This window comes from Cyphellophora attinorum, assembly GCF_001299255.1.
Source record: "Cyphellophora attinorum strain CBS 131958 chromosome Unknown Contig24, whole genome shotgun sequence".
Classification (NCBI taxonomy): domain Eukaryota; kingdom Fungi; phylum Ascomycota; class Eurotiomycetes; order Chaetothyriales; family Cyphellophoraceae; genus Cyphellophora; species Cyphellophora attinorum.
In genome coordinates, this window is record NW_017253252.1 from 49,231 (window position 1) to 73,161 (window position 23,931).

The 23,931-nt window shown below is 53.9% G+C and overlaps 8 protein-coding genes across 8 annotated transcripts; 7 read left to right on the forward strand and 1 right to left on the reverse strand.

Annotated features, from left to right (window-relative positions):
• Nucleotides 1–367: 367 nt before the first annotated feature.
• AB675_10244 (Alanine/arginine aminopeptidase) lies at nucleotides 368–3,354 on the forward strand (the record flags this gene model as incomplete). The annotated part of the gene is made up of 5 exons (XM_018139001.1): nucleotides 368–405; nucleotides 475–1,518; nucleotides 1,604–1,625; nucleotides 1,679–1,909; nucleotides 2,062–3,354. The coding sequence occupies 5 exons, from the start codon at nucleotides 368–370 to the stop codon at nucleotides 3,352–3,354; spliced, it is 2,628 nt and encodes an 875-aa protein (XP_017997428.1).
• Nucleotides 3,355–3,992: 638 nt separating this feature from the next.
• Nucleotides 3,993–7,027, forward strand: AB675_10245 (GTP-binding protein ypt1; the record flags this gene model as incomplete). Its single annotated transcript, XM_018139002.1, has 8 exons — nucleotides 3,993–4,006; nucleotides 4,085–4,140; nucleotides 4,207–4,289; nucleotides 4,365–4,412; nucleotides 4,463–4,690; nucleotides 4,738–4,881; nucleotides 5,547–5,629; nucleotides 5,680–7,027. The coding sequence occupies 8 exons, from the start codon at nucleotides 3,993–3,995 to the stop codon at nucleotides 7,025–7,027; spliced, it is 2,004 nt and encodes a 667-aa protein (XP_017997446.1).
• A 732-nt stretch (nucleotides 7,028–7,759) lies between these two features.
• On the forward strand, nucleotides 7,760–8,993 carry AB675_10246 (Acyl-CoA dehydrogenase family member 10; the record flags this gene model as incomplete). Its single annotated transcript, XM_018139003.1, has 3 exons — nucleotides 7,760–8,018; nucleotides 8,054–8,463; nucleotides 8,520–8,993. 3 exons carry the CDS (start codon nucleotides 7,760–7,762, stop codon nucleotides 8,991–8,993), a joined length of 1,143 nt encoding a protein of 380 aa, XP_017997384.1.
• A 906-nt stretch (nucleotides 8,994–9,899) lies between these two features.
• Nucleotides 9,900–10,739, forward strand: AB675_10247 (ADP-ribosylation factor-like protein 1; the record flags this gene model as incomplete). The annotated part of the gene is made up of 5 exons (XM_018139004.1): nucleotides 9,900–9,977; nucleotides 10,037–10,180; nucleotides 10,238–10,456; nucleotides 10,520–10,650; nucleotides 10,715–10,739. The coding sequence occupies 5 exons, from the start codon at nucleotides 9,900–9,902 to the stop codon at nucleotides 10,737–10,739; spliced, it is 597 nt and encodes a 198-aa protein (XP_017997411.1).
• A 1,939-nt stretch (nucleotides 10,740–12,678) lies between these two features.
• Nucleotides 12,679–14,537, forward strand: AB675_10248 (uncharacterized protein; the record flags this gene model as incomplete). The annotated part of the gene is made up of 4 exons (XM_018139005.1): nucleotides 12,679–12,706; nucleotides 12,756–13,052; nucleotides 13,103–14,337; nucleotides 14,394–14,537. The coding sequence occupies 4 exons, from the start codon at nucleotides 12,679–12,681 to the stop codon at nucleotides 14,535–14,537; spliced, it is 1,704 nt and encodes a 567-aa protein (XP_017997337.1).
• Nucleotides 14,538–14,959: 422 nt separating this feature from the next.
• On the forward strand, nucleotides 14,960–16,808 carry AB675_10249 (uncharacterized protein; the record flags this gene model as incomplete). The annotated part of the gene is made up of 3 exons (XM_018139006.1): nucleotides 14,960–15,484; nucleotides 15,533–15,677; nucleotides 15,730–16,808. The coding sequence occupies 3 exons, from the start codon at nucleotides 14,960–14,962 to the stop codon at nucleotides 16,806–16,808; spliced, it is 1,749 nt and encodes a 582-aa protein (XP_017997362.1).
• An 811-nt stretch (nucleotides 16,809–17,619) lies between these two features.
• On the forward strand, nucleotides 17,620–20,247 carry AB675_10250 (uncharacterized protein; the record flags this gene model as incomplete). The annotated part of the gene is made up of 1 exon (XM_018139008.1): nucleotides 17,620–20,247. The coding sequence occupies one exon, from the start codon at nucleotides 17,620–17,622 to the stop codon at nucleotides 20,245–20,247; it is 2,628 nt and encodes an 875-aa protein (XP_017997376.1).
• A 1,718-nt stretch (nucleotides 20,248–21,965) lies between these two features.
• Nucleotides 21,966–23,892, reverse strand: AB675_10251 (uncharacterized protein; the record flags this gene model as incomplete). Its single annotated transcript, XM_018139009.1, has 5 exons — nucleotides 21,966–22,866; nucleotides 22,918–23,039; nucleotides 23,086–23,381; nucleotides 23,428–23,614; nucleotides 23,677–23,892. The coding sequence occupies 5 exons, from the start codon at nucleotides 23,890–23,892 to the stop codon at nucleotides 21,966–21,968; spliced, it is 1,722 nt and encodes a 573-aa protein (XP_017997440.1).
• Nucleotides 23,893–23,931: the final 39 nt, after the last annotated feature.

The window sequence follows — 23,931 nt, forward strand, 5'->3', positions numbered from 1 at the left end:
CCTGCAGCTGTACGCATGGCGAAATTATGATTTTGACGTGTTATATGCCAGTAGGGCGCCTATTTGCAAAGGGTATACGGCTACAGCGGCAGGTCTGGCCGATGAGTGAGGGCACTGGCAGGTGCAAGAGTAGATGAAGATCCTCCAGACGCTTCTGTCGCAATGTCGAAGCGTCCCTACTTCTACCACTTTCTCATCTTCGGTCACGGTTTCAAGTTGTGCCCGAACGATCTCGATATCTCCACTTAGACAGTTTAGGAGTGCCCCGCCATTACTGCTCGCCCCTCAGGCTGCTAAAGTTGCCCAGCAATTGTCTTCATTCAGGCATTCGCAGCGTCGCTTTTGCTCTGCGGAAGTCAGAGCAAGCATGTCACGACCGTCTGATCGGGACGTCCTCCCAGATACGTAAGCTCGTCTCTCCACCGATTTCTCACGCTGAAAATATGCACGCGGATCATTGACTTGTGTACGCAGCATCAAGCCTACCAACTACAATGTGTCCCTTTACAACCTTGAGTTCGGCGGAAGTTGGGGCTATGAAGGAACGGTGAAGATCGACTCGTCGGTAAAATCTTCCACCGACGAAGTTGTGCTCAATGTGAAGGAAATTGAGATCACTGCTGCTGAAGTCCTAGGAAAGGACGCTACTCTCAAGGATGCCACCTACGACAAGTCGAATGAGCGGGTCACCGTCAAGCTCACCGAGTCACTCAGTCCCGGAGATACAACCATCTCGCTCAAGTTCAGAGGCACTATGAACAATGCCATGCGTGGTTTCTACCGAGCAAAGTACAAGCCGACGGAGACCCCTGCATCAGGGACACCCAGTGATGGCGAGCATCACTACATGTTCAGCACTCAGTTTGAGGCATGTGATGCACGAACAGCATTTCCTTGTTTCGATGAGCCGAATCTGAAGGCCTCCTTTGAGTTCGAAGTCGAGATTCCGGAAGATCTGGTCGCTCTCTCCAACATGCCCGAGAAAGGAACACGAAAGGGGAGCAAAGACGGCCTTAAGGTCGTGTCTTTCGAGAAGACGCCTCCGATGAGTACCTATCTTGCGGCCTGGGCGATTGGTGATTTCGAGTATGTTGAAGCCCACACGGAACGTCAGTACAATGGCAAGAACATTCCGGTTCGCGTCTATACAACTCGAGGCCTCAAAGAGCAAGGTCGCTTCGCTCTCGATCACGCACACAAGATCCTAGACTACTTCTCTGACATCTTCGACATCGAGTATCCTTTACCGAAGTCCGATCTTCTGGCTGTCCACGAATTTGCTATGGGAGCTATGGAGAACTGGGGTCTAGTCACGTACCGCACTACAGCTGTCCTGTTCGATGAAGAGAAGTCAGACGCGCGTTTCAAGAACCGCGTTGCTTATGTTGTTGCTCACGAGCTGGCCCACCAATGGTTCGGCAATCTCGTCACGATGGACTGGTGGAATGAATTGTGGCTCAACGAGGGTTTCGCTACTTGGGTCGGCTGGCTTGCGACAGATTATCTGCATCCAGAATGGTAAGTCTAGCGTGCAGTATTCCCTTTGAATGCTGCCTACAAGCATGTAGCGCCTCCCGAAATTAAGCTAACGAAATTTCTATAGGAAAGTGTGGTCCCAGTTCGTGGTTCGTAAAATGCCCAGAGGTATTGTGCTACTCTGATATTGACTTGCGCGTAGACTGAAGGATATCAATCAGCCCTGCAGCTGGACTCGCTGCGAGCGTCTCACCCGATCGAAGTACCAGTTCGCAACGCCTTGGAAGTGGACCAGATTTTCGACCACATCTCCTATCTGAAAGGCTCTTCCACCATTCGCATGTTGAGCAACCACCTTGGTCAGGAGATCTTCCTGAAGGGCGTCAGCGATTACCTCAAGATTCATGCCTACGGCAACGCACGAACAGACGATGTAAGTCCCCGCTAAGCCTGTACTGAAGCCTGAGCTTCGATCTGGGTGATCTGTGCAGCCTGATCGAAGGACATGCAGCGCCCTCCCTGGCCAGATTTTGTCCCAGGACCCGGCCTTTTTTCTTTTTGCCTCAGGGCTGACCAGACTTGCAGCTATGGGATGCTCTAAGCAAAGCGTCTGGACAAGATGTAAAGGCCTTCATGGACCCGTGGATCAAGAAGATTGGGTTTCCTGTTGTCACAGTCGCCGAAGAGCCTGGCCAGATCAGCATTAAGCAAAGCAGATTCTTGACGACCGGCGATATTAAGGCTGAGGAGGACGAAACAATATGGTGGATCCCGGTCGGCCTTCGGACAGGAAGCCCCGAAAAGGTGGTACACAGTGCGCTGACGACCAAAGAAGACACCATTCGTGAAGTGGATGACGAATTCTACAAAATCAATGCCGATCAAACCGGTTTCTACCGGACTAACTACCCGCCACCGCGATTGCAGAAGCTCGGTCAATCTAAGGATAGGCTTAGTGAAGAAGACAGAATCGGGTTAGTCGGAGACGCCGGTGCTCTAGCTGTCGCCGGCAACGGGACTACACCAGCGTTATTGTCCCTCCTGGAGGGCTTCCAGGATGAGAAGAGCTACCTCGTCTGGGCACAGGTCGCCAGCTCGCTTTCAAAGGTGAAGTCAGTATTCTCCGAGAACAAAGAGGTTTCAGCTGGGCTGAAGAAGTTCTCGCTCAAACTTGTGTCTCCAGCCGTGGAGGCCTCTGGCTGGGAGTTCAAGCAAGACGAAGAGTGGCTCACAGGCCAATTGCGCAAGCTCCTCATTGGGCTCGCTGCCAACTCTGGACACGAGGCAACGATTGCTGAGGGCAAGAAGAGGTTTGAGGCGTGGAAAGGGGGCGACGAAAAGGCCATCCATCAAAATCTGCGAAATGTTGTATTCAACATGGCAGTCGCCAACGGCGGCAAGTACGAGTGGAACACTGTCAAAGACGAATACTTGAAGACCAAGTCAGTCGACGGGAAGGAGATCTGCCTCGTCGCTCTTGGTCGTTCCAAAGACAAGCAACTGGTGGGCGAACTACTCGAATTCGCGATGACCGACAAAGTTCCACCCCAGGACGCGCATTCGGCTATTGTTGCAGTTGCTGCCAACAACGAAAATCGTCTGGTTGGCTGGGAGTTCACACGAGATCAGTGGGATCGTGTGAGCAAGAAATTGGGCGTCTCGAACATCGTCCTCGACAGATGGATCAAGATGGGCTTCACCAGTTTTGCTGACGAAGCAGTGGCTGAGGACATTGCGAACTTCTTCAAGGACAAAGACACGACTGCTTTCGCGCGCAGTCTGGTGATCATTTCCGACTCGATTGCTGCCAATGCCGCCTACAAGAATCGCGACGAAGCAGTCCTTCTGGAGTGGCTGAAGGCCAACGGCTATGCCTGAAGCTCTGTTGATGGTAGCCTTGTCATGGCCTGGTGGACTGAGGCTCGCATCGAAAGCATGTATGCCATTGGCACCGTCGCTTGCAGACGGCTGAATTCAATCGTCGTGTCGGCTTGATTGCCAGCTCAGGCGACGAGCAGCGACATTCTGCCAACTGAATGGCGTCGAATGGGTGACACAATCAAGAGTGCCTCCTTGCTCGCGGAGGTCACCCGATATCCGAGCGGAACAGTAAAGAGGCCACCTCTAGGTAAAATTCGTAGCCATACACTAGTGATATGTCTATCGCAGGCACCACTTTCACACCGCCGTATGATGAAGACCAGTTGACTCTGTAGATCACCTGGCCCGGAAACACAAGCCCGTGAGCCTGAGGTCTTGATTACAGCCTTGGCAAAAGCGGAGAGCCCGGGCCAATCGCATACTAGGCCACTTCATTCACCTGCGACTGCGCGGCGACTTGGTTGTTCAACATCTTCACTCATCAATTCCTCTGCTTCGTTCGACTTGTTACTTGCACGATCTAACCGAGGACTCCTTTGACACGCGCATTACTATTATCGCTTGTCCGCCAGGAACCTTTCCACCACTTAAGCAGATCGCATTTGCTCTTCCCATTGTCAGAGACCACCATCATCATGAATCCAGAGTAGTACGTTGCCTCGTTGGTGCTATCGATCAGCGTGATCTGCGTCGGTATCACAGCAAGGCATGCTAACGTCTGTAACAGCGTTCAACAACCGTCACATCGCCCTCGCGGCCCTTGCGCCATGGGAATGAGCCCCTGTGAACATGATACTGATCTCGGCAGATACGACTACCTCTTCAAACTCCTCCTCATCGGAGACTCAGGCGTCGGAAAGTCCTGTTTACTCCTTCGGTTTGCCGACGACACCTACACTGAATCATACATCTCTACCATCGGAGTGGATTTCGTACGTTCCAGGCATCTCTTAGGCCACTAAGGCTGCGGCCTACACCAGTGTTTGACGAAGCTAACAATCCTACAGAAGATCCGCACGATCGAGCTCGATGGCAAGACCGTCAAACTACAAATCGTCAGTCACAAGGCATTTACATGGGTGTCTAGAGTGCTAATACTGTACAGTGGGACACTGCCGGCCAGGAACGATTCCGAACAATCACATCCTCATACTACCGAGGCGCCCACGGCATCTGCGTTGTTTACGATGTGACGGATATGGACTCGTTCAACAACGTCAAGCAATGGCTCCAGGAGATTGACCGTTATGCTACTGAGGGAGTCAACAAGCTTCTGGTTGGCAACAAGAGCGATATGACTGATAAGCGAGCAGTCGAGTACACAGTGGCGAAGGTGAGTCGACTTCTACCGAGGAGCTCACACCCAGCTGACTGGACCAGGAATTCGCCGACAGCATTGGCATCCCCTTCCTCGAGACCTCTGCGAAGAATGCTTCCAACGTCGAGCAGGCTTTCTTGACGATGGCAAGACAGATCAAGGAGCGGATGGGTACGACGACTGTGAACAACAAGCCGACGGTGCAGGTCGGCCAGGGCCAGGGCGTACAATCTGGATCCGCTGGCGGCTGCTGCTAGACTCCTTCAATCATGTTCTTCGATACGCCGTTCTGGGATATACGCTATTCTGTGATGTGGAGATAGGGATGGAATTGGACGCAAATGCCAGCAACTACCGCCAACAGCCAATAGACGACGTCCAGGTCGAGAGGTCCCGCGCATTTGAGCGTCTGCGGCGTTCCTGGCGCAGATCATGGGTTGGATACATTAGACTGGTCTTCGCAATTGCAAATCCACAGCTTACAGGCCTGGAAGTGTTGGTTGGGACTGCAAACTAGCAGACTAATGAACAGTTGACACCGCAAGTCGGGCCGCGATGCACCACCTTCACACGGACGCCACTCTTGTCAAGTCTACCACTTTTGTCTGTCGTGAATGCTACTGCGTTGTTTCGCTGGGCTCCGTTGCTACCGTGTCCTGGACGCACTTCCTGTTGATCACTCCGACGACGGCGACTTACCTATCAAACATGAAGACTAGTCGCTTGGCCTTTTCTTGATCGGATGTCTGATGCCTGCTGGCGGCAAGTGACCTGTTTCAACATTCTACATACAGTGTTCATCAAAAGTGCCAAGCCCCATCTAATCGCTGCATTTTTCTGCAGCTTCTCGAAACTCACAAATCGCTTACAGGCTCTCGAGACGGACGATGGCGAGGACGGCCTCATGCCGACGACAATGGCGCACCTGAATGTGAGCATGGGACATGGCACAAGGTAAGCACTCTGCGCAAAAGCTGCACTTTAGGGCTAATATTAATTGGCAGCAACGATTCGACCGTTTGTACCACTCCCGCGCCTGCCATCAAACGCGGTCTTGGCCCCAGGTTGCCAAATCACACCAACTTTTCACTCTCATTATGCTCAGCGCAGTCTGCCGGTTCGGGAAGGTGGACGCCGCCTCGAAGCGTAGCACAGCCCACAACTTCCAACGAAAGTAACAGCACCATCTGGCTTGTTGACCCTGTGACTGCAGAACCGCCAACAACGCTCTCGCCGCCTTCGACGATCGAAGCGACCGCTTCCAATACAAAGACAGTCAATAGCCCGAGCACGACCACTGTTACTATTTCTTCGTCGCTCATCCGCACGCCTGTCTCTAGCTCAATGTCCATGCAGATGTCGTCCACGCTGTCCATCATGTCATCTACTGCCAGCAACTCGCTTCCAGTGACGAGCTCAGCGTCAATCTCGAGCATCCCCTGGAGCAGCATAATCGGTTCGATTTCCATTGGTGCCGAACCCTTTACTCCAGCTACGACTGTGACTACGACTGCAACGCCAGGCAGCATGAGTATGAGCCACATGAGCCACTCGACCGCGAGCGACAGCTTGATTACACAGATCGCCACAACCTGTCGAGACTCGAAAGGAGATACCTGTCTGTGCCACAACAATATCTGCATTGGTGGCTTGCAGCCTTCTACCTCTTCTACACGCACGACAGCGACACCTCCATCGTCGTCAATCGGTTCTGCGAGTGCTACACATTCGGCAGGACCTGCGGCACCTCCATCCGTCGCAGCAATCGCCGGTCCCTGCGCTCTAGCCGGCGTAATCATTGTCTTACTGCTTCTCCCGTGCATCCTTCGTGGCGCGTCGCCCAACCTATCCGCAAAGTTCAACCGCTTCTGCCCGCTCGACGACCTCTACCGCGGCATCGCCGCGATCTGGGCACGTCTTAGACTCACCCGTCGCCGCAATCGGGACGTTCGCAAACGAAGTGTTTCAGGCGCAAGCTACCCAATCAGTCCGTCGAAGGCGTCCGCAGCAGAGGAGGTTTCAAAGCAAGAGAAGCAGCGAGACTCGGCACTCATATCTGAAGAAAGCGAGGACAGCAGCTGGCTCGGCAAATGGAGAAGAAGTAGGGAAATCGAACTGGTGGAGGCCAAGCAGCGGCAGTTGAGAGAGATGAACAACTGGGGCGGAACGGTCGGGCAGTTTGATAGCGAAGTGGAGAGAGCGCGGGTCCTTGAACTCAGACGCGTCCGGGAGGAGAAGAGCGCAGGTGCAGGCGGAGTTGGGGGATGGGTCGATGGCGTTGGAAAGGCTGTCGGTAATGAGCTTGCTGGCAAACAGGCACCGCAGACGAGGGACAGCGATGTCTTTCGCTGAAAGTTCGTGCGGCCTGGCAGACTGCATGAGCGCTCACCCACAAGTGGCCGTCCAAAACAGGTACCACGAGCAGGTGCAAGGAGGTGATGTTGACCGGAAAACATTTCCTGCCAATGACTTGGTTGGAGCAAATGCGTGAGATGAGACAAGACCATGGTGGTGTCCTATGTCCTATCCGAAGATGTCCATAGCCTACTGAATCAGAGCCTCGGCAGCGGCGCCTCATCGTTGCCAAACGTTGCGATGGCTGCCTCGAACGTTTGAAATTCGAATGCATAAGTAGATGGATGCCTCGCAAGTCGGCACGTCCGCTTACCTCGGCACTCCTCGGGCGTGTCACCACTGACAAGTCGGATCTCCACTGCTGTGCTTCTTTCACTATGTAGCATACACGCTCGCATGTCAACAACATTGATATGTGCCTTTGCATTCTGAGAGGTCAATCTGTCTTGAAACCGTCTTGTATCTGATACTGTGACGAACACGGCATCGGACTAGCAGACTCCCTAGCGGTAATCCTCGACTCAATCGGGCAATACTGCATCCAGGGACGCCAGATCCGGCGAAATTATCTGTACACTTCTCACTGCCGTAACCTGAGGCGGACACTGGGAAGGGACCATCTCTTCGGGGTGGCTGCCAGAAGAAAGCAGTCGACTTGTTCAACAGACCCGGGCCGAGTGACCATTTGAATTTACAACCCGCCGTGCAGAGGGACGGCAAGGTCACGCCATGTCACAGGAAGAGCTGAAGAAAGTCGCGCCCTCAGCGCGGCACGATCTCGACGATGCGGCCCTGGGAAAGTACCTGCAGGCCAACAGCTCGATTCAGGGTCTAAAGTTGCCAGTCAAGTCCACGAAGATTGGCTATGGACAGAGCAATCCTACCTACTTTGTGGATGATGCCGCAGGAAAGAGGTTCATCCTTCGCAAAAAGCCGAGCGGCACGATCATCAGCCTGTTGCACATCAAGTTGATCGAGAATTTCGGGTGTTGGAGGCTCTGGGCAAGGTAAAGGGGTTTCCAGTGCCGAAGGTGTTTGTGCTTTGTATGGATCCTGCTGTTATCGGAACTGCTTTTTACGTTATGGAGTTCGTGAAAGGCCGCATCATCACAGACCCCATGCTCGGTGAACTGTCGCCAAGCGATAGAAGGAAAGCGTGGTTCTCGATGATTGAGACACTGGCGTGGATGCACAGCATCGACCCGGACTCGATTGGTCTGGAGGGCTTCGGCAAGAAAACGGACTTTTACAAACGACATTGCAACACGTTTGCGAGGATCGAGGCTCAGCAAGCCAAGGTCAAGGACGTGAAGACTGGCAAGGAGCTGGGGAGAGCTCATGAGCGGTATGACGAGATCATTGAGTATGTGAGGGCACATTTGCCTGGTGACCGGTATTCGATTGTGCATGGCGACTACAAGTTCGATAACGTGGTGAGTGAATCCGTGTTCGAGCCAAACCCTGCAAGTGGTCTGACACAGTCCAACAGGTACTTCACCCAACAGAGCCCCGCGTGATAGCAATCCTCGATTGGGAGTTGTCCACAATTGGCCACCCGCTCATGGACGACGTATACGTTGTCGGACCTTTCTGGAACACACAGACCAGCACAGGTCATCCGGGAGGGCAGAGTGCTGACTCGCCTTATGCACCACAAAACCGAGCGGAGTCAGGGATGCCCGATCCTGACGAGTTGATGGATCGATATAGTGAAATCGTAGGCTTTGATCCGCGGAAAGACAACGGTGGACGTGACTGGGAAATAGCGAAGGTGTTCCATTTTGTCAGGGGCGGGACAATATCGCATGGGATCCAGGCGAGGACGATCAGTGGTCAGGCGAGCAGTGACTTCAGCCATATTTATTTTGAGAACACGAAGAGGAGTTTGAACGCCGCGTTGGAGAGGGTGAGGGAGCAGAAGGAGCTGGAACAGAAGGGGCAGCAGGTGAAGGCGAAGTTGTGATGGCCGGAAACCAGTACCGAGCTTACCCAGGTAGTCAGGCAAGTGAGGGCAATCGATGTGATCGTACCTGCTTGCGTGTGACTTGTCAGCCGGTATTGAATAAGTCCTAGCCGCGACCTCATGACGCACCTGCCTTGGGACGGGCGTCACATGTCTTCCTGTCATGAACGTTCTGACCATCCATGTGATGGTAGGCGCGTTCACGGAAAAGTCTCTATCTGCGGCTCGAGTAACGTCCAGAATAAAATCTCAAGAGAAAGGGTGCAAGCACCCTGCTCTGGACGTTCCCCTGGACGCAGATGGAGACTTCTCCGTCAACGCATGCTCGGAGCTGCAAGAGATATAGAGACCGTCCGTCACCTGAGTAGAAACAATGTGCGATGGCATTGGATGTGGGCTCCCATGTAGGTGCACTAGGACCACGACTCGCTCTTAGAATCGATGGAACGCTAGGCCCATGCTGCCTGTCTTGCCCTGACGCAGCGATCACACGTCGCGTTCAGAGTCGAGATATAATCTGCTGATGCGTAATAGCCGCTTTGATTTTCAGATTCCTGAGGATATGTACAGGGAATGAAGAACGAGAAAGGCAGGGGTGATAATCAGAGAGTGCCACCACTGCCAAGAAAGTAAATTTGGGATGCCTGTGGCTTCGCGGAAGGCAACCAGGACCGGCTCGTGTCATCCTCACTCCTTCAACCAACATCGTTGGAATCCACGTGTTCCATCTATAAGCGTCCCCGTCTGTCAACATCAATTGTGCAATCGACGAACAATTGAAGATCAGCATAAGGCTATACAAAACACCAGTGCCGCGACCAAAGACTCTCCGCTTGAGGACTCGCAGCTGAATTTCCGCCTGCCAAGGCGCAACCCGGCCTGCCCGAAACGACACAATCCATCGTGATGGGCGGCCAGATATCTAAACTCTTCTCCGGGTTGTTCTTCGGCAAGAAGGATATTCGAATTTTGATATTGGGTTTGGTAAGAACCGAAGTTGGGCAAAATGCGGTGACAGAGCATTAGGGCTAACGTACTGGTAGGATAATGCAGGAAAGACAACATTACTCTACAGATTGAAGGCAAGTCGTGCACTGTCTGGGTACACATGGGAGCAGTCCTCTGATTTGGCACGAACAGATTGGCGAAGTGGTCACGACAATACCTACAATTGGATTCAACGTCGAGTATGCCAAGACTGATATTTGCCCCGGCTTTCGCTGATCTCCTATAGATCCGTTCAGTACGGCAAGTTGAACTTTGACGTTTGGGATTTGGGCGGTCAGACTTCCATTAGACCGTACTGGCGGTCATACTATGCCAACACAGCTGCTGTCATTTTCGTGGTTGACTCGACCGACATCGAGCGGTTAGAAATTGCTGCAGACGAGTTGAAAAATATGTTGAACGAGGAGGAGCTTAAAGATGCTGCTCTGTTGGTATTTGCGAACAAGCAGGATCAGGTATGTGTGCCGTGCAGATTCGAGATAACCATCACACAACATGACTGACATGAGCCGCAATAGCCTGGCGCTCAAGGTGCTGGAGAAATATCAGAAGCATTAAGCCTTGGTGAGCTGCGAGATCGAAATTGGAGTATTGTTGCTTGTTCTGTCATCGACGGCAAGGGCATCAGCGAGGGCATGGATTGGCTCGTGTAAGTCTTCGACAGCAGATACACTTCCCACCTGGAGAATCCATATCGCTGACTGCTTCCTTAGGCAGACAGTTCAGTCTGAATCATAATAGTTGGCAATAACGCCCGTACTGTCGTTGAATGGCGATGTTCTGCACCGCTGCGCTTCAGGTCTGCCAGTCTCATGTATCGGTGTCGCACTGCTGGTGGTGGATGTGACGAGACCTTTGCGTCAGTTGAAGGCCTCTGTCCGTCTGAGGATGCGCTGGCATGTTCTGGACGGCTGTTGTGTGCTGTTAGTGCGGATTGACAACTGCTATACCGTCCACTGGTGTTGTTGGCAGATGTCAAAATGGACTTCGTGCCTAATGACAGGAGGTTGTGTGCACACAGCTTCTCCCGCAAACCCGATGTCATGGCTTCCACCAAGCATCGGCGATTTGGCTGCACGAAAAGAAACACCTGCAGTAAACGTCTCAAACGTGGCGTTCGACAGGGACATGCCCTGTCGCTGCAACGCTTTGACCTCTTGCCAGTTTGAAGCGTTCGAGGGTCTGCCAACCTACCGCAATCTTTCTGTTAAAGCCTCGATTCTGTTCCCAACTGGGCGAGCAGCATGGCGTGGTCCACCAGACGCCGGAGCATAATGCCTGTGCTCGAGGGTCCTTGTCTGAATCTCGGATTCATGACATATGCGCACCTGTACACGCAATAGTGTCTTGACCGGTGCCCAGACGGGGTAGCCCGATTTTCATCGCATTAGGTGCCGCGCTTGGCATTCCAGCGTGTAGGCGCGGCGTGTCGCTGATTCAAAAATGTTTCCTGGCTCCCTGGGGGTACTTCACTCACAGTATCGGTCTGGGCTGCCGCCGGACAATATCATCTGCTCTGCACAGTGTATGGTCTCGGGATGCAGCAGACAAGGGTGGCAGTAACGGTTACGAGCTCTTTCGGGTATGTTCATGTTGGCAATAGTCGGTGGAGATAGAATCCCACGCTTTTGAGAACAGGCATCGCTTACCTGACAGGTCATGTCACACTGCAACAGCGATTCAGGCTCAATTGTACGTTCATACCAATGAATTTGACGCTGGGCAGTGACTCTCTGGCAGCGTCCTGCAAATGCGAAAATAGCCCAAAACGCCGAGTACCTCGTGGTCCGCCTAGGATTTTAATGTATGATCTACAAGCCGCCTGTGAAATCAGAGGCTTCATTGGCTGTGTAGAGCGCCGTTGCGTCTCGCTTGAGCGCTCCGCAGAAAGCTTCCGGGCTTGGGCACGCTTTGTTGACGTAATTTCGTACCGCCACTCCACAGCATTGAACTTGAACCCGAGGGAGAAAAGAGGCGTGGCTCACGGCTGTGGTTGCCAGGAAAAGAACCAAAAGGCTTTCACGCCATGTCTCCGGAGACGCTCCCAGCAAAAGAGCCTATAGCGTGCACGACTTCGGCCCAAGACAGCGGCCCAGAATTTTCAGAATACATTTCCGCTTGACATCTTCTCTTCTGGCGACGACCGGAACATAGCGCCTAACGGTTCCTGGTGACCTTTGAATCGCATCGTCGATTGCCTGCAGAGGACTGAAAACGCACAGACCCTCCGTACCTGCTCGTGGGGCTGTCAAACAGGTGCTCGTGTTAGGAAGCGAGGCGTCCACAGCCACTACTGCTTCGCCGCAACCTCTGTCTTCTGGTCTTGTCCACGAATAGTCAACATTATTCTCTTCTCGACAGCTAGGGCCTGGACTAAAGCGTCTGGTTCCCTGTTCCCCGACGAATAATACGCTTTGGCGACCGATAGGAGGTTCCTTACCGACTCACGAAAGCACCCTTCGCGACGTACAAGTTGTGTCACACATCATCGAAACCTGGCTTTCGCTTGATGAGAGTACAGGTCGCAAAGCTCTGCAAACGTTTCAGTACATGTCCTGAGTAACTATTCAAGTATCTGGCGGTGCCCCAATGCTGCTCCGAACACTCCAGCGTCTTTTAGGACTGCTCGGAGCTTAGAGCGCTTTTAGGCCTCTGAAGAAAACGTACTCCGTTCAACATGGAAACCGTCTTCATCACTATTCATGGTATGTCATATCCCATCGCCCAGCGAGACTTGCTAATGCGGCAACTCAGATCTGTCCCTGGACGCCCGCATCAAGTTCTGTTCCGAGAGTATCGAATACATTCTTGGCTACAGTCCTGCCGAAGTCCGTGGCAAATCATGCTGGGAGTACTTCCATCCCGAGGAGATTCCCTTTGCCAAGGACATCCATTCCCGAGGTATTGCTCTCGACAAGGCAGCATCACTGAACTACTGTCGCATCAAGAACAAGAGCGGTGACTGGGTTGGCTGCGAATGCGTCTTTACCGTCGTTCACGATGTGATCATCGGATGCACAGCGGTTTACTCCGCTTCACCGAAGGCCCAACGTAGGTGTCCGGAACCTCTCAATGTCAACGGCTGTGCTAAACATCAACAGAGAGAGCGATCGACTCGCACCATGTTCGCAAGGTGTTCTCGTCGGCGCCTAGGGATCCGCGCTACCACATGTTGTCGTATTTGTCGAGCAAGTTCTACCAGGAGCCAAAGGTCCACGAAAGAGAGCCCAGAGCTGCCCTATTCCTGAATCGATTCACTCGCACTTCATCCATCATGTATGCAACGACTGGGGTCAGGGAGATTCTGGGACTCGAACCGGACCAAATCACCGGCCAGAGCTTCTACTACATGATCGACGAAGGGTGTTTACAAGACTCGGTCACATGCCTCGAAACAGCAAAGTCGAACGACTCCATCGCCTACCTTCGCTTCAAGTACAGGAACCCACTCCAGCAGCCATCCAGGGCACACTCGGTCACCATGTCTGATATGGAAGAAAGTGACGAGGAGGATGGTGGCGTGGCCATTCCTCAATCTCGGTCCAGCGGCAGTATGCGAACTTCAATGACGCCGCAACCCGACGTGGCCGCTGTGCTTGATCGTGGAGTACATTCGTCCGATTCCGTCCCTCAGCTAAATGGGACAACCCACAATCTTGAAACGGCGACCACGAACGGTGTCAATGGTCATCACGCAAATGATCCTCACCGATCCAGTTCCGACCAAAGCATGGACCAGGCGCAAGCTGCTCGAGATGCTCTCTTTGATAGGGAGCCGGGCAACAATTCAACAAGCACGACCAACACAACACCAGATGAGCAAGTTCTGGAGCTCGAGGCTGTCATCTCGTGCACGTCAGACGGGCTGGTCGTTGTGCTAAGAAAGGCTCGTGCACTCGTTCCGCCTGCCATGTCGGACGTTGCTACGCCTGATTTCGATAACGGCATATTTGCGACTCCTTGGGCGTCGTCACCTGTACTTCCGACATCCATTCAACAAGCCTCAGCCATGCCAAATGTTGGCTTTCCAAGCATGCCCGATCCAGCGGAAGCTGGCCTTATGGCTGCTATCCGGGATGTGGCTGTATTTGCGTGGTCGCTCACGGGGATCAACGGTTCGCTGGCCGAGTATGCCAAAGGCGAGCCGATTGGCGATGCCACACCACCAGGAGGCTTAGCGATATGGGATCCCAATGCTACATCGGAGCTACACGAGGAGGTGAACGGCTTTTCTGGAAGCAGACATCGTCCTATCTCCAGCATGGGCGAGCCACAACCCAGAGGTAAGGAAAAGGCAGACTCGACCACGAGCAGTGACGATGAAGTAGTCTACAAGGTAAGCTAGTGCTCGCAGACTCCGTGCTTCCAGGCCTACACTGACACAAAATGCAGCGAGCTCTGACTATGACGCCCTGGCGCCGGCCCAAACGTAGGGCTCACGATGATGCATTCGGGGAGGATACGGGCAATGACGCGGACGGTGAGGATGACAGCCGCCGGAAGAAGAAGATCTCAAAATCGAGTATTGGAAATTGAGATCGGTCGATCGCCGCTTGAGCCATCGAAATGCATCTATGGCTGGTCCTGACATGTCTGAACGAGATAATATACCCTGGTCTATTTATGGTGGCTTGGGCGATACATGGTGACATATATGCTGTGTCCTGAGCGACTGTTTGAAATACGGAAAAAATTCTTCTCAGTATTCGAAGATCATGTTTCTCCCGTTGCCCGTGCTCATTACCTGCCAGGATACCTTGACATGGTGGCATGCTCGCTGGCAAGATAGCAATCACGTGATCAGGCGATTGCCCCACTTCACTTTCGACTTTCGACGCGCCATGAGACGCGAGTTTTGCATCCATCCAACGACCACTACTTTCTTTGCTTCCAGGAGAGGAAGATCATACATTGCACGCAGCTGCTTGACTGATGAAGCGTTCTGCAGAGCTGCAACGATGCCTCTCAATGGTCGTGATGAGACCATGCAATTTCCCCCCAACGTGAAGACGCAGCCAATGTCTACGAACGGCTCGAACAATGGTCTTGCCTCGAACCCGCAAATCACGAGTCAGCAACGTCACGTTGCTCTTCAATCTGCCCGAGACGGTCCAGGTGTACATACTCCAGCTCGACCTGCTTCCAGGCTGCAAAATGAGAGACCACTGTCCGAGCAAGCTGACGGCTCTGAGACGGTAGTCAAGCAACAAGTCATTCCTCCTCGTGAATTTGACGCACGTGTACCTCTTGGTCCATCTCAGCCGCGGTTGCACACACTTCACGCACCCTTCGACTCAGCGAGAGAGTTGAAGATTCCGGTGAAGAACACGCTGCCTCTGAGCAGAGGTGCAAGCCCAGGGTTGAAGCATCAGACCTCGCAGAGTACGAATGGCAATGCCCATGGTGCTGAGATGGCATCTGGCAAAGACACCCGGATCAAGAGCACCCTTGGCACACGAAATGACCGGTTCGGCCAGAACCATGTAAGTCAATCTGCGGTTTCGCTTCCCGACACAACTGATATGGAGCAGAGCCGCCAGCAGTCGGCCGATTCGATCGCCAGCCACGACTCGACCATGTTCGACGCCGCACGCGCTGGTGACTATGGCGAGGACCAATACAATGACGGAGTGGATGAGAAGACGGCTGTATGGCGTGGGGAGGGGTTCATCAAGCGTAAGCAAACCCAACGAATAGCGTATCCACATGTACTAATATGGAGGATCAGCTGCCGTGAACAAGCTCGTCGCCAGGGCGAACTCTGGTACAAAACAAGGGCTATTTGGACAGGGTCCGTCCATGGTTCAGCCAGGTGCACAACAGAGGTTGTACGTTGATAAGCCCATTGTTCGACGTGATCGCGAAATCGACTATGAGGTTAGACCGGATGACGACTCTACAACTGCGCTGTTCGATGAGAAGGACCTCGACGCAAAGCAGTGGGATGTGGGCGGAATTCCCGAAAGCACACCTTCCAAGCAGGCTCCCCCAAGCTATACTGGTAGACGTGCTGTCAGTACGACTCAACGACAGCGCAAAGTTGTGGCCCCCCAACCTGGTCGAGATGACCGTGCAAGCTCGCCTATGGACGATCGAGACGACCAAGGCTTTGCTGTTGACTCCGGTCAAGATGATCAAGGCTTCGTTGCTATTCCTGACCTTAATGTCATGAGAGGGTACGCTAAGAAGGGAATTGAAGAACGCCGGAAGGAGGAGGAGGAGACTAAGCGTCAAGAGGCTGAACAGCAGGTCGTGCGCAATACCACCAAAGTGGGTGCATCTGTCGAAGTATCCGAAGACGAGCGGTCCCCATTTCCTACCCTGGCAGCTCGCGACAGCAGTAAGCGCGCTTTTGATCAGATCGACTACGACGAAGCACAACTGCGAACTATGAGCTATGCTCAACTGGACAAGACCGCGTTTCTGGAAGATCCCAGACATCCTCCGTCCAAGCCAGCGGTTGACGAGCACGGTGCAGCCATCACACTGGAGCAGAAACTCGAGAAGCTTTCACAAATGAACCTTGATGACCAGAAATCATTCTTCCGTTCGCTGACAGATGCTGAGAACGAGCAGACTGGGCAGTGGTTCATGAAGACTTTTGGTGACAGTCTCAAGGAGCTCATGCAGAAGCGTCTGGAGCGTCGCAAGAAGGCGCTCGAGTTTGAGCTAGAAGTCAAGAAGAGGCAGAAGGCTGTGGATGTCAAAGCAGAGGATATCGAGCGTGAGTTGAACGAGCTCAAGAGAGGTGGCGGCGATCTGTTACAGAACCGGAGCAGTCCTCGGCCTCGCACTGTTGGTAAGTGATGGGCACTGGCATCGGCAATGAATGCATATCTGCCCCGTTCGTCAAGCATGAAGGACCCCAAGCAGCAGCATCTATGACAGTACGGCAACAGATGGGACATGGCGCTCTCGGATTGTGGCCAGAGAACGCTTTATGTAACTATGACTTACGAAAATTTAGATACCCTGTAGAAGCAGATAGCGATGATGTACCAAGATTGAAGAATTGTAAGTTGTAACTTCGCAGAGCAGGGCACTTTCAGCGGATCGGTTGACTACTCCGTGGTTGTATGGACTGGCGCCGTTCGTGGTTGCCTGCCTTTTGTGCGCTGTTTGACTGGCTTGCGTTGATGGTCGGAAGCAATGCTGAGCGGGAATTCCTGGTACGTCAAGGAGGTAGGTACATGTACCTAAGCAGACAGTGTTGTGTAGGGCTCAGGTGGCTTTGTCTTGGACAAAGCCATTTTGTTCTAGTAGCTCCCGGTTCTCGGGATCCTTGGGCGTTCGTGCAGGGGTCAAATTGTTTGTCAGTCAGTGCCTTTTCAGGGTCCAATCACCTATTTTATATCCATCTGTCGACCAGCTGACACCGACGCGGGTGACGGGAAGCATCGCAAATCATGATGCGCGGGTCATCTTGTTTACTCCTAATCCTCTCATCAACATATCAATAGTTTGGGCACTCTTCACAGCCACACGTATCGCGTCCAACTTAGAATAGTCGCGTCTTGGCCCCTCCCTCGAGGTCTGATACACCATCGAATTGCGACTATCGTTACCAACCAGACCTTTTACTGCGTCCTACGCGCGTCCGTCGCCGCCGTCGAGCAAGATGGCAGGCTACGCCGTCCGAGTGGGCGACACGGTCACCGTGCCCGGTGACATGTACGGCACGGTCAAGTTTGTTGGATCCGTTGCGAACAAGAACGGCGTCTTCGCCGGTGTGCAACTCGCGAATGAATTTGCTCCGCGCGGCAAGAACTCAGGCGATGTTGAAGGGAAATACTACTTCAAGACCACAATACCCGGCGCAGGAATATTCCTGCCAGTCGACAAAGCAGTGAAGCGACCGCCCGCTGTCAATAGCACTGCTGCTGGTATGCGACCGAGTGCTGCCGCGCCTGGCACTCCAACGAGATTGACTAGTTTCAATGTCGGCGGTCGTACGCCTGCGACGGGCAAGCCCAACTTCAGCCAGTCGGTCAGCGCTGCAGGTCGAGCGAGCCCTGCGTTGAAGCCTCCTATGCGTCGAGAGTCGCTGCCGCGACCGCAGAGCCCTCTACGGAAGACCGCAACGCCTGGAAAGGCTCTGGTCACACCTAAGTCCAGAGCCGCGCCGGCGAGTGGGCTAGCTAAGAGCCAGATTGGCGGACCGACAGGCTACCGGAGTGCAGGACCAAAGCCGTCTTTGGGCGGTAACAAATTCAGTCAGAGCCTCCGCGCCACTTCCACCACGTCTAACATCACCGCTCGATCCGAGGCAGAATCGTCGCTCGGCCCTGAGTCTAGCTTTGATGAGGTGCCCGAGGAAGACGGCGAAAGTACGCCCACGCCTACACCGCACGTTGCTGGCAGGAAACAATCAGAAGTCAAGCAACTCGAAGAGGTCGCCCGACTTCGATCACTGCTCGACGAGAAAGACCGCGCTCTGAGCGACCAGAACTCCAGTATCGCCAAGATGGAACGCAATTTGAACGAGCTTAGCAAGCTTGTACCAGAATTGTCCGCCGAACCACCGCGGTCCCGCTCCCGCTCACGACTACGGCAAGACATCGAGGACGAGGACTTGCCCCGCGATGTAGCCGCACTCAGAGCGGCTTTACGCGAGAAGAACGAGAAGATTAAGCTACTGACCGCCGAATTCGACGCCAATCGGGCAGACTTCCGTTCGACCATCGATACGCTCGAGATGGCTAGCACAGAGACCGAGCGCGTTTACGAGAAGCGTGTCGATGAGCTGTTGGAGGAAGTCCGGAATCTGCAAGACCGCAGCGAAGACGTCGAAAGTGTAGCGCAGCAACTGAAGCAGCTGGAGGAGCTGGTACAGGAGCTAGAAGAAGGCCTCGAGGACGCTAGGAGGGGAGAGGCCGAAGCCCGGGGTGAAGTTGAGTTCTTGCGAGGCGAAGTCGAGAGGTCGCGGAGTGAGCTCAGAAGAGAAAGGGAGCGAAAACGGACTGAGGAGCAATTGAACGGGTATGGTAGTGACAGCGGCGGCCACGAGCAGGAGAAGCTCGACGAGTTGCAGTCGCAGCTCGATAGCAAAGAAGACGAAATTCGTGGTCTGAAGACCATTATTCGAAATCTGCAGACGGCCGAGGACACTGTCGGCACTACTCGCAACAAGCCAAATGGCATATCGAACGCCGCAAAGAGCAAAATTCTGGCTAACGGCAATTGCAATGGCAACGGGATCAACGACGACTCGAATGCGAACCGAAACAGCATGCAACAGCATATCCGCGAACTGGAGGATCTTCTGCAGCAGAAAACGCAGCATGAGCAGGAGCTCGAAAAGGAGAACTCACAGCTTCGCAGCTCGGTCCATATCGGCAAGTTTCCCATGACCGGCGGATCTAGTGCTTTTGGCCTGCGTACAGGAAATTCGTCCAGGCCGACAAGTCGCGATATGATGCCGCCTCTGTCGCCCAGCAGGACGCGGAGGACTGATCTTGCCGATAACAACGACAAGCACACGAGTACTGGAACACAGGGCAGTCAGCGAACAGTAGTCCTCAGCCCTGCAGCAGAGAAGGCAAATACGTGGCAACGTGCAGACGACGATGATGTTGATGATGTAGTCCCCGATCGGAAGCTACCCAACCACCAGCGCCAGCAATCAGCCGACAGCAACAACGAAGCCGCCTCCGAAACCTCCTCTTCCGCCGCGCTATGGTGCGAGATATGCGAGGAGGGCGGCCACGACATTCTCAGCTGCAAGAACATGCTCGCTTCGTCTGACGCAATGGAGGATGAGCCCGCAACGCAAGACACTCCGTCTTCTCCTCAGCACTCGCGCAACAAGCCGTCAGAATCAATGCCAAAGCCTCTCAGCATGTCCCGCAAATCCACCCGCGACAGCAATCAGGACAGCGCGCCCAGCAAGCCGCCCGATGCAGCCCTCCCACCTCCACCCGTCGCCTCCACAACAGCCACACAGCGACCGTCCAGCTTCGACGACGATGACAACGACAGCGACGACCTCGTCACCGCAACGCAAACACCCATGCTCACGCCTCCAAAATCTTCCCCGTCCAACAGTCTTGAGCCCGAAAAGCAACAGTCCCAAGAGCGCTCCGTGAGCGCCGAAAGGCAGCTCAAATTGCCCGTCGAAGGCACCGGCGCGCAGGCGGGCATGTGGGCAGGGAAGTCGTCCGGCTTGATCGATCCGGACAAGTGGTGTGCGCTGTGTGAGCGGGATGGGCATGAGAGCGTGGATTGTCCAATCGAGGACGCTTTCTAGAGGAGGGGTACGGAGTTGGTGGGTGAGAGGAGGGTGGCGGGAATGGATGGGCGGTTGACTTGGTGATATGTTGTGCTGTGTGTGAAAGATGCGCGGACGGCGGTTCTGCTCATAGCTGACTTATCATGGCTGACGAGTGAGAATGACGGACGAGGACGTGCACATGCTCGTGTTTGCGGACTTTGCACGCGCGATACTAACATGTACATTATTACAGCCTGGTGCACATAATTAATCCTTCACATCATTACTGTCTTTTCTCGTGCGCTGTAGCCCAATACCCGCCTCGAATCCGGTCACTGAGTGCATCGGCGCTTACAACGCATCCCATGCTGGCAAGCTGTTCGGTCAAGACATGAGCGTTTTCTTCAGGCTAATGGAGATGCCACGAACTCATACAGCACCCTCCCTGGCAAGACAACTGGATGCTGAATCGTTCCAGCAACTTGATCCTCAAGTGAGGCTCATCTCAAACTTGCTGACTTGATCTGCAAAACCATTCTGTTCTTCAGAGCCCGCCCTGACCTGGATTCCCAGATTCCAGTGGACATAGGCTGAAACACGCCGAGTTTATGCCCGAATAGCTTGGCTGGTGTCCGATCACGGCTCGAGCATAATGACATACAGTCCGTGCCTCCAGCACACGACAGTCTAGTGTGGTGCGTGGATCGGTTCCTTGTTGCCTCGTTTTCGTCCCATGCCAAGACATGGTCAGTAGAATCACCAGGTCATACATAGTACATGACACAGGTGTCTGTTCGTGCTGCCCCTGAGCTAAAGGGCTATTATCGCTGTGTGTCTCACTCAGAGCATGGTCTCCAGTCCCTAGGCCAGAATTGGTAGAGGCGATTTTAGCTCGTCGAAAGAACCAATTTCGCGACTTAGGGGACAGTGCCCGCACAATCGAGATCCGCACGGGATAGCCGCCTCGCTGTGGCGGACGTACTCGTTGTTGATGACCCCGTCTTTCACCTGAGGTTTCGGGGCTGGGGCAGGCGGCTATGCGGATTCGAACTTTTGGTGGTGGAGGGAATGCCAAGATGGGCTTCGTCCTGGTAACTGCTTTTGGGAATCGTGACCTTCAAGAGGCCGAGATGCGCATGTCTGGCCCCGTCCTCCCAGCGCCATCACAGCTTCCGATTTCTGTTCGAATAGCACCCCGTGTCTTCTTGAGACATGGCTTGATGCGTCGCAGGCAGGAAACAACGGCTGAGCAGGTCCGCGCCTGCCTCCTTCTCCAAGAGACACTGGTACGGAAGGAGCATGCTGAGGCAGCGTCGCCAGAGTCGTGCTTGCCTCTCGTGCCATGTAGGGCGTTCCCGCCGCATCAGAAAATTGCGCACGGCAGGAAAGTCCAGAGTCGTGCCTGCTTATCGTGCCAGCTTGATCGTTCTGCCCTTGTCTTCCTTTTCTCTCTTCTTGCCGAAAATCTTCGCTGCAGTGAGTCAGAGAAGGCACGGCTGGCAAAGGTTACTGTCCAGGAGTATTCTGGGGAGATCGCCGTTCCAAGGCCATTTGCGCTTGGTGCATCGGGGCTCGAAAAGTCGTCTCCGACCGGACTCGGGCAGGAGATCAGTGGCTTGAAGGTCAGCCGAGACAGCAGGTTCTTCCGGCTGTCAGATCGCCGGCATGAGGCGCCCCTGCTGAAGAATTTCAGATGATGTGCTCGCATGCAGCTTGTGTACACCACATCAGCGCAGCACAGTCCACTTGCCCTCTCAGCCTTCCATCTTGACCCCCAGACCCATCTCGTCCTCCTGCAGGGCATACAGCTTCGCATGCCGAGCCTCCTCTTCTCCAAGATATGGTGTTCGGACGCTGCCCGCGATTGTCGTTCCTTCGACTTCCGGCGTCATGCTAGGACCTCTACTGCTCGTGCCGCTGGTCATTGATTGTGCATACCCTTGCGGCTTGTGGCTTCCTACAGCGTCTTCCCATGCCCATTTCCATTCGAGTATCCTCTCTTCCGTCCAGCAAAATTCTCTTACAGCTTTGTCGACCTGGCTCCATTTCGGGGACTGCTTGAAGCGGAGAATGGTATGGTGGAAGAAGTCGACGCGCATCCCGCCCTCGGTGATGTGTGATTGTATGGCGGCGAAGCAGAGCACAACCCACAGCAGCACAGGATGTTCGTAGTTGACGAAGACGTACTGCGCAATTTCGGCGATGAAGTTGCGGAGGGGTTCGATGTATATAGGACTGGTCGTCCGGTCAGGATGGTATACGTGGTGCGCTTGGACAGTGTAAGCGAGCAGTCCACCGATGATCATCCGTTCAGTTGTTGGCATATCCTGAGCTTTGAGGAGCTCGAGCGCCTTGTCGGCGGTGTAGAGCCTTTGGCGGCCAGCTATCCGTGGGGCATCTTCCGGTGGGCGATTTCGGTGGGCAAGGTCTTGTTCGTGGGTGTCGAGAAGCAGGTCTATTGTCTGGAGACTCAAAGTACGTTGCAGCGCAACGTTGCTGAATCCTCTCGGGAGTTTGGCGATGGTCACGGATATCTCTGGTGAGAATGGATGTGACGGGTATTCCAGGACTGGTACTTTTGTCGCCGTTGCGGTCGGGTTCGGCGACGAGGTTGGTGTTTCCACTTTTGTTTGATACTGCACAAACGATGTCACCCTGTCATGGATGGTCAGCATTTTAGAAATCTGCCGGGAGAATGGTCTATACGTCTCTATGGCTTGCTTCAGACTGCCGTCCCACCCTAGTTCATCGATGCCTCCTCGCATCTCTATCAGTGACCATAAGCCAGCGAGGTGGGCGTGATGCTGCTCAAGCTCGCCGAAAAAGAACTGGCGCGTCAGCAGACATCTAGGGACGGAGGACCGACGAACGTACGTGCGTGCCCATAATGTTTATGATGATGTGGAAAGTCACATCCTCCAAACGCTTGACGGGATCTGCCAAGCGTTTCTGTAAATGGTCGAGGGCCTGGCCTTGGTGGTGTAGGACTTCTCTCGTAGGCTTGAGAATGCCCTTCGCAACGATATTCATCGCCTCGACATGCGCAACTGTTGCTTCAAACATGCACACATCACTAATCACAAGTTGAAAATAATTGTGCGCCAGGCGCTCGATGCCTGGCACCGCCTGAAATGGTCGTAATATCCGTTCTGGAATAAATGATTGCACAACTGTCAATGATTAGTTATGGCAGGCCGTACGAAGACAAAATCCTACAATCATCCACTGCTTGCGGAACACAATCCTTTGGCTCGATTGGAAAAGCATTGAAAGGATCGCCGCGGATGCCACCCATGAGCCGGGTGGTAATGGTAGTGGTGGCAATGCGATCCCGTGGGTCGTCATCCTGTTCAATGCGTCGCGGTTTCCTCTTACGCCGCGGAGGAGCAAGTGCACGGGAGAACTGGTAATGGTGTCGTCGTTAGTGGAAAGGTCAGAGCTGAGAAGCGACAACAAAGGACATACTCTGAACGTCAGGGGACCATTGCGACGCTCCGCATGGCTCACATGGGCTTGCTGATGCCAGCCAAGGGAATCGCGGAAGAGCCCATTTTCGAGCTTGGGCTTCACTAAAGCGATAGTAGTATCTGCCGCTCTCGGTGCGGACGCAGTATGAGACTTTTGGTGGCCGTTAGGAAGAGAAGAGATGTCGTCGTCGTCCAGGTAAAGTTCCTCCAGCATGGGGGCTAGCTGTGGCGTGAATGGCGTCCAGCGAGTAAG